The sequence below is a fragment of the Epinephelus moara genome, chromosome 22, assembly GCF_006386435.1.
Source record: "Epinephelus moara isolate mb chromosome 22, YSFRI_EMoa_1.0, whole genome shotgun sequence".
Classification (NCBI taxonomy): Eukaryota; Metazoa; Chordata; class Actinopteri; order Perciformes; family Serranidae; genus Epinephelus; species Epinephelus moara.
In genome coordinates, this window is record NC_065527.1 from 26966400 (window position 1) to 26977761 (window position 11362).

At 39.1% G+C, this 11362-nt stretch overlaps 2 protein-coding genes across 2 annotated transcripts in view; both read left to right on the plus strand.

Annotated features, from left to right (window-relative positions):
* The first annotated feature begins 13 nt into the window (after positions 1 to 13).
* On the plus strand, positions 14 to 7179 carry tap2a (transporter associated with antigen processing, subunit type a). The gene is made up of 11 exons (XM_050035666.1): positions 14 to 593; positions 934 to 1048; positions 1146 to 1276; positions 1772 to 1977; positions 2360 to 2557; positions 2992 to 3120; positions 3381 to 3569; positions 3791 to 3964; positions 4176 to 4335; positions 4671 to 4807; positions 6484 to 7179. Exons 1-11 carry the CDS (start codon positions 17 to 19, stop codon positions 6688 to 6690), a joined length of 2223 nt encoding a protein of 740 aa, XP_049891623.1. The 5' UTR covers positions 14 to 16; the 3' UTR covers positions 6691 to 7179.
* A 1406-nt stretch (positions 7180 to 8585) lies between these two features.
* hsd17b8 (hydroxysteroid (17-beta) dehydrogenase 8) overlaps positions 8586 to 11362 on the plus strand; it is a 10067-nt gene continuing 7290 nt past the window's right edge. The window contains exon 1 of the mRNA XM_050035208.1: positions 8586 to 8624. Within this exon, the coding sequence (XP_049891165.1) occupies positions 8586 to 8624 (39 nt within the window). The remainder of the gene's footprint in view (positions 8625 to 11362) is intronic.

Genomic DNA, 11362 nt, shown 5'->3' on the forward strand with positions numbered 1-11362 from the left:
ATGAAACCGAAAGTTGATGAAAACTAAAACGCTGGTCTCGCGGCAGAGTGGGTCATACGGGGACGACTATTGCTGGAAAATGGCAGGTAATATAGCAACAGTAATCCGCAACGTCGTTGCTTTGACTTTAGCAGTTTGCGTCGACCTTTCATTGTTTTACGCATCAGGATTTGTCGTGGCTCACAACGTGTTTGGGCATCTTGCGCGTCTCTGGGTTTCTGCGGCTCTCCGGTGGCTGGCTTTAATTGCTGTGACTCTGCTCAGCCTCGGACATCTTAAACCCTTGCTGCTTCGTTTTATAACGGTGCATAGTCTGCTGCCCGCGGTCTTTGAGACCGGGACCGAAGCGCTTTATCATGAGGAGACTCCGTGTGGCTTGCTGGCGGATATGAGATGCTGGCTGATGTGTGCCGGAGCGTCGCTGGCTGGTGCACTGTTTTGGGAAATCACCATCCCGGACGCCGATGATGCGGCCGCCGGTAAAGAGAAGAAGCAGAAAGCCAGGGTGCTGTTGATGAGAGTTTTACACCTATACAAGCCCGACTATCTGTTGCTGCTTGGAGGGCTTGTTTTCCTGACGCTGGCTGTTCTGTGTAAGTACAGCATATGACGTTGATGATGATGATGATGATGATTTCAGGAGTAAAGAGATGCTTAGGAAATGAAGCACATCGATAATGGAGATAATGTTGAATTATCAACTTTGAACACAATGGAAAATATTTTAAATACTATCAATTTGATTTTAAGTATTTGCTTTATTTGCATAAATTCTTCACATTAATGTAAGAATACAAACAATAGCCTTGGAGGAGCTGGTGGTGGTCTGCTCTTGGAATACACGGGACCACATTTGTAATGATGATAATCTAATGTTGATTTACCTTCCTGATATTGCTTCACCTCTGTGTGCGTGCCTTTGTCTCTTCTCAGGCGAGATGTTCATCCCTTTTTACACTGGCAGAGTCATTGACATCCTCGGCAGTCACTATCAGCAGAATAAATTCTTATCTGCACTCCTCTTCATGGGCCTGTTCTCTCTGGGCAGGTATGAGACAATGCTTTTCCTTCACATTCATCCAGAAGCATGAATCTATGTCTCACTGGTAAAACATAATGTACTTTCTCTTTGATTGATTGGTCAGCTCTGTGAGTGCAGGCTGCAGAGGGGGTCTCTTACTTTGTGCCATCAGTGCCTTCACGTGCAGAGTGAAGGTCAAGCTGTTTGGAGCTTTGACCAAACAGGAAATTGGATTCTTTGAGACCATAAAGACAGGTAAGGCTTTCATAAAGTAACTTGCAAATATACTGTCTAAGTAATTTCTCAGTGCACATGAAGAACAGAACATGAAAGCTCAACATAACATATAAAGAAAGGACAAGACGGGGCATTTTAGGACAAAATGAGACAGAACTAGAATGACACTTGGAGATCCCAGACTTCCGCCAAGACCACATGCCCTAACTTGCAATGTTATAAAGAAAGTGAAAAATAATTTGTGTGTTTGCCCTCTGATTTGGATCCTTTTAGAGATTTAATGGGTTGGATCAAGCTACAACCTTCCGAAAAGTATCATGAAACTCGTGCGAGTTGTTTTTTTGTAATCCTGCTGGCAAAGAGACAAACAAGCAAGCCAAACTGAAAACATAACCTCCTTGGCTGAAGTAATAAAGTGACAGTGCACGACAGGACAGGACTGGACTGGACAGCCCAAGGCCAGACACGGCATATTGGACAAGATAACATCTTTTCTATTCATTTTCTGTATAGGTGACATCACATCCAGGTTGTCTAGAGACACCAACTTGATGGGAAGAACAGTGGGTCTGAATGTCAATGTTCTGCTGAGGACATTCATCAAGACACTGGGCATGATCTCCCTGATGATGAATCTTTCTTGGAAGCTAACATTCCTCGTACTGATGGAGACGCCCATCACTGGCCTCATTCAGAACATCTATGACACATACCACCAGGTAAAAGCAGGTTAAGAAATGTCAAATTTACATTGAGATCCACTGACATTATGTATATATAAGCTATTCATTCCCAAGACACTTAGGCATTTTAACTGATCAGAAAATGTTTCATTTAAAAATGATTTAACAGAGAGGTCCTTAAATGTCTCAAAAGACAGATGATGCCCAGAAAGAGAAAACAATTAATAAACCATTTGATGTGCCCTTCTGCATGTTTTTAGATTCACAATGATTTATTTTTCCTTGACCAGTGTTCAGGGGTCTGATATGCCCTTTCATATGGAAATTATTGTTATTGTTAAAATTAAGATTTTGCTGAAGTACTGAGATAAAACAAAAACACATACACAGTAATTGTCCTTTTTTACTTCTTCCTTAGCGGCTGTCCCTGGCAGTGCAGGATTCAATGGCTCTGGCAAATGAAGTCGCGAATGAGGTTGTATCCGGTATTCACGTGGTACGGAGCTTTAACGCAGAAAAACATGAGGCACGTCGCTATGACAATCGCTTGATGGAAACACACAACCTCAAGACCTTCCGGGACACTGTAACGGCTGTTTACCTGCTCGCACGGAGGGTGAGAAGTTTTATTTAATTTTTTCTAAAATTATGTTTGTTGGAGATGAGGTGGTGTTAAGCTATGGATGGATTACTGAACGGGTCTACTGGGCACAAGCCCAGGGACCCAAAGTGCCAGGGGGCCCTCTGGCCTGCACTTGCAAAATGTCCAATGTCAAATCAACACGTACCAGCCAGATAGAGATTTGAAATGACTACAAAGAGACACAAAAAGACCACAAAGAAATGCAAAGGAACTGCAAAAAGACACTAAATGATTACAAAAGCAGAGATGTAAACCCACCACAAAGTCTGCATGTTTTTGTCACACTTAGGAGAGGTGCCTTGCAAATCTGTTCCCAGGGGCCCACATATCACCATAATTAACAGTATTTGTTCCTGTGTGCATGTGTGTGTGTGTGTGTGTGTGTCTGTGTGTGTGTGTGTGTACAGTTGACAGGTTTGGGTATGCAGGTCTTTATGTTGTATTATGGCAGGCTGTTCATCCGGAGTGGACAGATGACTACTGGCAACCTGGTGTCCTTCATCCTCTACCAGTCAGATCTTGGAGACAACATCAGGGTATTAACTGCTTGGTCTTAGTAGGCACATGCATTCAATATATGACTGTTGAAAGATAAAAGACAAAAAAATGAAATGGTCTTTGGCTTTTTAAAAAGAAAGGGTATGCCATCGGCTCAAAGCTTTTAAGAAACCAGACATTTTGTGCCTGTCCCACAGTAATCTGAGCATATGATTGCTTGCAAAACTGTTTTGCAACTTTGTCTTAATAAATGAAAACCTGTTTTAGTAAAATCAGTTTTATGACTGCCATCTTTCAGACACTCACCTACATCTTTGGTGACATGCTGAACTCGGTGGGGGCTGCTGGGAAAGTGTTTGAGTACCTGGACCGAAAGCCTGAGGTCAGCATGGAGGGGAAATTCAAACCCGATCAGCTGACGGGTCATGTCAGTTTCCGCCACCTCAGTTTCGCCTATCCTTCATACCCCAACAAAATAGTGCTGCAGGTGAGGTCTGACTGGCAGGTAGAAAAGAGGAATTCTTAAATTAAGACTGTTCATGAAAAAAAATATGAATAATGGGAAAAAAACAAGAAAGTGATAAGCAGAAGTGAATTATTAACACAGGCATTCCTTCCCAAGCAGTTACAGTTACCTACAAACGTATGTAGAGGAAACTACAGACACAAAATTAATTTTCTGTGTTCATTGTTTTCTCCTTGTTTCAGGACTTGTCTTTGGAGCTGAAGTCAGGTCAGATGACTGCACTGGTGGGTCCATCTGGAGAGGGAAAAAGCACCTGTGTGAGTCTGTTGGAGCGCTTCTATGAGCACCAGAGTGGAGAAATCCTATTGGACAATGAGCCACTGAAATCCTATGACCATCGTTTCCTCCATAAGAAGGTTAGTCGTTACAGCTTTTTTATATTTGGCTAATGCACACCACTTTGTCTTAGAAAATTTTAGTCTTTTATCTGAATTTAAATAGCTTATAGCTTCAAATGCAACATACTATTTTACCCTCCTACAGGAAGAAATCTATTGTAAAGAATAACAGATAGCTTTTTTAAAGAACATGAGTTATTCATTCAGCTGATGAGACTGTGTTTAACAGATTGCAGTGGTGAGTCAGGAGCCTGTGCTCTTCTCTGGCTCCATCAGAGACAACATCGCCTATGGACTTGCTGAATGCTCACTGGATGAGATCCAGGAAGCAGCACGCAAAGCCTACGCCCATGACTTCATCAAGCAGCTGGAGAAAGGCTACGATACAGGTGAACGCTTTCAACCACCACCCTTTGTGATGTGTTACATGCCTGAGTGCCTGCATACTGTAGAAACCTGCTTTGGATGTTAGAGGGAGGTTGAGTGAATGAAGAAGGAAATATCTTTTGCAGAGATGGATGTTTTTAAACATTTATTTAGTTATCTTAAACATTCATGTAGATTCAATTGGTGCATTATAAAGACTAAAATAAACACATGCATTATTTTAGGGGGCTGGGGCTCACCATACCTCTAGTATATGTGTTTTTAAATCCTCATACCCTTCTGCATCACACCTTGAATCTCCACCTATTATGATTTTATAATGTTGTTCATTTCTCAGAGGTGGGTGAAGGTGGCGGCCAGTTATCCAAGAGTGAGAGGCAGCGGATCGCCATTGCTCGAGCTCTAGTGAGACAGCCACAGGTCCTGATCCTGGATGAAATAACCAGCTCTCTGGATGCTGAGAGTGAAAATAAGGTATGTCACAACTCATAACACAGTAGTGTCTATTTATGTGCAAACCAGGGCCAGAAGTCACTATGTTTGTATATCAGATAACATGCAGTCGTATTTAGTAAATGTATAGTGGAAGTGCTGCATGAGTGTAGAATAGGACTGAGTTTCTAGCCCGATAATAAAGACCTGACTGACAGAAATTAAATCTTTGCATGTTTTTAGTGCTCAGAGCTCAAAGCTCTAGAGGAAGAAGATACATTTTTGCAAAACTTGCCCCACAGAAGAGTCCACCCAGCTCATACTCATGTCAACATTGATATTTCAGCGATTTCAACCAATAATATCACGGCATCCACCCATCAATCTGTCTGCAACTTGTAGCTGTACAGAGATAGAAGCTAGCTAATAACAGCATGGTACATCAGTGTTTCTTCCTTTCTCCAAAATACTGTGGTTACGGGTCATGGACTAGAATTTATTCACTTGAGGAAAGTGGTATCTGTGACAGCTCCAGATTATGCGCAATGCATTTTACAGTAGACTGCTTCAGCAACTAATGTTACATGGAGCACATGATTAGCTTAGCCTCTCTTTCCCAGATGCATATTACTACCTGGTCAGCATTACACTATCTGGGCCTCACTGTCATGACACACCCACTTGTCAGCAATCAAACCTTTATTTTCATTTCCAAAACAATGTGGCTGAGATTTAATCAAGTGACAACGTACAGGGCTGAAAAATTAAAACAATGCAGAAGTGCCAACTTGAGGCTGGCTCCATATTTGCAGCCTGGTCTTGAAGCCTTAAAGTTACACATACTTAAAGGCAAGGGCACTTGAGAGACAGGCTACATTCAAGGCATCATCACAGTCTATGAGTCAGATCCACCCCTTTCTCCTCCACAGCTCCACTTTCTCATCTAATTATAGTCACTTCCTGCTCCAAAAAACCAAGATGGCAATGGTCAGCACAGTAGCCAAGGCCATTACATTCTCTGGAACTTATTCGTTCATTAATTTCTCCCTCATCCTGATCTAATGGTGAGGGTGGTGTGTGTGGAGCCACTGGCTGGCTCCGTGCTAGCAGTCTGCTGTGGTGCCACTAAACTCTTAATCTGCCCACTTTTTAGTAGTCCAATCAAATGAAATCCAATGGCATTTAATTCCCCCTCATAACTGTGCACCAATCAAATATTCTGTTTTCAGTGGGAAACACGTTGCAGTACAGAAGCTAAAGACACTCAATTTGGTTTCACTGGGGCTTTCATAGAAATGTCCAACTTTATCATAACAAATGGGTTTTTCTGGCCAATCTTAAAGAAATGTTATTTAATTCATCTTATAAATGACATAGTTTTTAATGACTTCTCTGTCACTGATCTTGCATGCTCTATGTGCTCACTAACATCCGATCATTTACATTCTCAGTAAATTAGTTGTGTCCTTTATGTTTTCATTTATACTCCTTTAAACTTTTCCAAAGGAGCACTAATGTAATGATATGTGTCTGAATGTGCAAAGCCTGATAAGTCTGGTGAAATGATGTAACTTTATATATCTTTATTTATCTCTTTATATTTCACTGTACACATTAACTAATGTATCAAAATGTTTCTACTGTCATCCTTTGTCTCTGTTTCTACTGAAAAAGAGAAACACTGTAAAATAAACATTTCTGTCATTGACTCTGCACAGATTCAGCAGGCCCTGGCTAGTTTTCCCAACCAGACACTGCTGGTGATCGCTCATAGGCTGAAGACGATCGAGAAGGCAGATCAGATTGTTGTGATCGGCGACGGCAGAGTTCAGGAGCAAGGGACTCACGAGGAACTGATGGACAAGAAAGGGAGCTACTACAAACTGAGAGAGAAGCTCTTCACTGAGGAAAACACACCACAGTAACAAACTATTGTCAGTGACTTTATGCTTCAGCTCGATGTAGCCTGTGAGAGAAATGTTCTGTAGGACTATGCTGCATGTGAGAGAAAAATGTTAGAGAACAAGCTGGAGTTTATGTAAATATTTTTGTATAAATATTGAAATGAAAGAATATGGACCCAAATGTTTTTTTTTTTGTTTGTTTGTTTTTTAGAAATGTAAGATATTTGGCCTTTTAAACTACGGTGGTATACATCTGTTCTTATTTATTTTGCGGAATGTTGAAATTACATTAGGTATTGTAAATAAATCAAATTAAATATATGAGTGATTTTTTTTCAGATGGATATATTTCGACAATATTTTTTTTAAATTTCGTGTCCTTGTTTTTTGCTTTCAATGAATAAAGTGTGATATGACAGCACACAGTTGACACCATAAACCCTCATTTATGATCAACATGTAAAAAGGTTGTTTCATGTCCCAAATTAAAGACTGATCAGTGGCATCAGACGTTTTGTTTTTTGTATTTTTCAAGCCTTGTGTCACATAAGTTCTTTCACAGCAGTCATAGGACAAACCTAAAGGGGATTATTTTAAGTCTATGCAAAATATATGCATTTAGTTTAGTTTAGCATTTAATTCTACAGTGAAAATTCAGAGTTTGCAGGTTTCCTGTAAGTTCATTTGGCTTGACATGATTCATACTGCACTGTAGGATGAAAAGGAGAAAACCTATCTCCTAAAAATCTAAAAAATTAGATTATTCCATCATAATTGAGCATGGTGATTAAGAATTTTGTATGCTGGTTAGGTGTTAGGTGAGTTTTTCTAATCACATATCAGCACCTGTTGTGTCTATTTTATTTCTGGTTTTAAGGGCTGCACTTTGATGCAGTGCAACAACTCGATGTAGCTATTTTATTTTATTTTATCTTATCTATTATTATTTTTAATTTTTATTTCTATTCATTTTTTTCTCTTTCTCTTTTTTTCTTCTTTTTTGTCTTGTGCTGCTGTGATACTTGAATTTGCCCTCTGGGGGATCAATAAAGTATATCTTATCTGAACTCCATACAGTGGGGGTTGGGTTTTATTGTTAGAGCTAACCTGGAAAGTCCCTGACTGATGTTTTGTTTCTGGCAGTGAGGCATTTTGGAAAGATGCCTGGTGGTTTGTATCATAAACACCGGAAGTACAGTGAAGTGATAAGCGGCATGTCAAAACACCAACCCCCTCTGTCGACAAAGATCAGGCTATGCTCTATGCTCAGGCAACATTCATCGCCATTTTGTCAAGACGCAGCCAAGTTCAGCCACAAAATGGCAGCTGAAGTCACGTGCCACAGACAAGTTAGTTCACATTTAAGGAGTTTAATGTATGCGAGATTTTTAAAACTTCACAGTTATGTAAATGTTTTTTATTTCTTTTTCTGTCTCTCTGAAAGTGCACATACAGCAGTAAGAGTGATTTGTAAAAATGCGGGGGTATGTATACAAACTGGAGGACACTTTGGCATTAGGATGTCACACTGAAACAGCTGTATGTATTATTTTTCAATACATTTAAAACATGTCCAAAGATTGTTTGTCCTTCTTATGCTTCCCTTGGACAACCTACAATGTCTCCTAACTATAGATTCATATATTTTAAGTTTTAACATTAACCAAAATGATAACATGCTTTATATGGGTGAAAATTGATCTGCTGTTTGCTGTTGGTACTTATTAAAACTTCTTTAAATCCTATTGATTAGCTACAAGATGTGCGTGGACAACTGAAAACAAAGCTTTTTCTTATTTTCTAAAAAAAAATCTGACAGTTTGGAAAAACAATTCATCGCAGTGACTCATCAGTAAACTTTGCCGCTTCCCATCAGCAAGTGTGCCGTCTGTGGGTTACAAAGGCGGGAGGGCACCATGTGGAAAGCAAATGCCAAGAGTGACTGCCATCTTAGGGTTAGGACTTCAAAAACCTTAACACAAAATGGCCGACAGCATGCATAAAAAGTTAGAAAACATAGGGTGTTAAGACAAAAAAAAAAAAAAGATGATGTAGTGACCATGTGGGTGTATCTATCACTGTGATGTACTAGAAAAATGTCATGTCCACCCCCAAACCTCACTGTGCATTTACATGTGCTCTCTATGTGTCTTTGGATATGTGTATGTGCTACAAAGCGTTTGCCTAACCAGTTCTCTACCATACCACTGCACCACCACGCTGCCGAGCTGGAAAGTCCCTTCTCTTCTCTTTCACTTTCTCTCTCTACTGTGTTGTGTAATGAATTGCTGCATGACTCAGCCAAACCACAGCTCAGCCCAAGGTCTTGTGACCGAAAGCATCCTGGTTTGGTTGACACTCCTCTAACTTTTAGGAGTGCAGCCTTTGTTGATTATTTTTAGCAGTTGTCACAGTGGTGTATTTGATTTGATACAAAACAACTGCCGCAGCCTGTCATACAGCAAAAACTGGACTGTATTCATGTTTCTCTGTAATGACCTCATTAACATTTAGGCATTTGACTGATGACCACATCCAAAGCAACAGTTAGCCTTTACCAACTCATTTCCATGGTACAGCTTGACAGACGGAGGAAGTGGCTGTTGATGGACATACACAGAGACTTTAGCCTCTGTTCTTTCAATTACATGATATCCTTTCCATGTACCACCCCTTACAGGATATTATGAAGATATTTAAAATCAGGTTTTATCAGTGCCACAGGGCCATCTATCCTGTAATTATTCAGTGGTTGAAAAAGTATTCAGATCTGTTACTTAAGTAAAAGTTCTGATACAACTGTATGAAATTACTCCAAGCGGTCAGAAGGGGCTTGTTAAGCAAAATGGTTGGAATCCACTGGTTTAATCTTAAACAATACATTGTATTTTATAAAATGATCATATGTTTTTATGTGAAATCTTACTCTGTAAACTAACTATATCTATAACTGTAATGAAATAAAAAGTATAATATTTGTAGTGGAGATGTAGTGGAGTAGAAGTATAAAGCAGAATAAAACCACAATTACTCAAGTAAAGTACAAATGCAAGGAAATTGTACTGAAGTACAGTACTTGAGTAGATGTAATCAATTACTTTCCACCACTGCAAATGTTTACTCCAGGTACAACTGCTTCAGTTAGCAAGTCAAGAAAACAGGCACTCATTAAAGGGTAACTTAAGTATTTTTAAACTTGCACTCTATTTTCCCATGTTTTTGTGTCCAAGTGACAAATGGAGACAATTTTTGAAAATGGCCTGGTATTGTGTTAGAGTGCTGCATCTGGCAGCAGCAAAACACACTGCAATGTAACCACTTGGGGCAAAGTCAGTTTACATCCACTGAAATGGCTTGTTTTTGCCACTGACAGGCTAAGTTATTCTAAGTTATAATTGTTATTCTATGTGTCTGACATACAGACCTTTTTGTTAAAGAGAAAAATCCTTTTTGTTTAACCAGAGATAGCCCAGAAAACACTATCACCAAACTGACAAAAACACAGTAAAACAAAATAAAACTCACAAAACCTGTGCTGGTTTGTCTTTCCACTTTTCCAACAATCACCCACTCTGGTTTGGTTGGAAAAACCCTGAATGCCCCAAGTTATATCTAAAAATATGCTGGCTCTATGCATGCTAAAATTACAATTCATTTAAATGGAGACTGGTGGGTTTGCTGATAGCCATTTCAGGGCTGTTTCTGCTTAAACAAAAAGGATCTTATTCTTTCATCTCAAGAAGGGATCCTATCCATAAGTTGTCAGGTACTTATAATAATGTGAACCAGTCAGTGGTAAAAACAAGCACTTTTAATTGATATAAATTGACAGTACACCAAGGGATTTGTAGGATTTGAGACATTGGGGTCTTGGCCCTGACTTTTGTAGGGGGGTCCATAGAGATCCTCATCCTGGATTATTATTATTATTTTTTTTATGAACAAACTCTACAAACTCTATTTTAATGCTTTATAATTGCGCTCTGGCACCTTATTTAGCCTTAGAAATAAAAATAAATACTTTTAAAACTTTTTTATTCATGATGAATTAATTGTGATGTTAAAAATATGAGTAGTTGTTAGTAGTAAATATTAAGCAGAAACAATACTACTACAACTGCCATTGACAAGAGTCCGAAAACATAGTTAAATGTATGTGTATCTCTTAACAATGGTAGAATGTAACTAGATATATTATCCAAGAACAAGTATGAATGGAATGACAGATTATTAGAAAAAAAAATATTATTATGCCTATTCTTTTTTTTCTTTTCTTTTTTTTTTTAAATATATAGCCTACATATTTAGAGCTGTGGCTATTCATAAAACATTCAGGGCTGAAGCCTTGGACGCTCAGGCCTAATGACACCACTGCGGTGCACAATTGCCCTGAGTGGATACATTGGAGCTTGTTTTGCGGCTGCCAGCTGCAGCACTTTCACTCAGTACAAATTCAAAACTTGTTGTCTCCATTAGTCAGTTAAAAAAAAAAAAAAAAAAAAAAAAAAAACATGGGTAAAGAGGATCCAGGTTAAAAAATACAGAGGTTACCCTTAATTAGGTTAGATGTGCAACAGAAATTATGTAATAACTTTTAAACAATATTAGTCTATTGTTTATCTTTTATTGTATTTTATGTCTCTGAACCAATTTAGCTGGTTGGTACAACAACAAACAAACAAAAAAGAGGAAC

Bases quoted from the DNA above. Each gene is read 5' to 3' on its own strand.
- tap2a (XM_050035666.1), top strand. From the start codon at position 17: ATGAAAACTAAAACGCTGGTCTCGCGGCAGAGTGGGTCATACGGGGAC. The intron at 1,049-1,145 runs GTATGAGACAAT...TTGATTGGTCAG, and splicing joins GGCCTGTTCTCTCTGGGCAG to CTCTGTGAGTGCAGGCTGCA. The intron at 2,558-2,991 runs GTGAGAAGTTTT...GTGTGTGTACAG, and splicing joins TTTACCTGCTCGCACGGAGG to TTGACAGGTTTGGGTATGCA.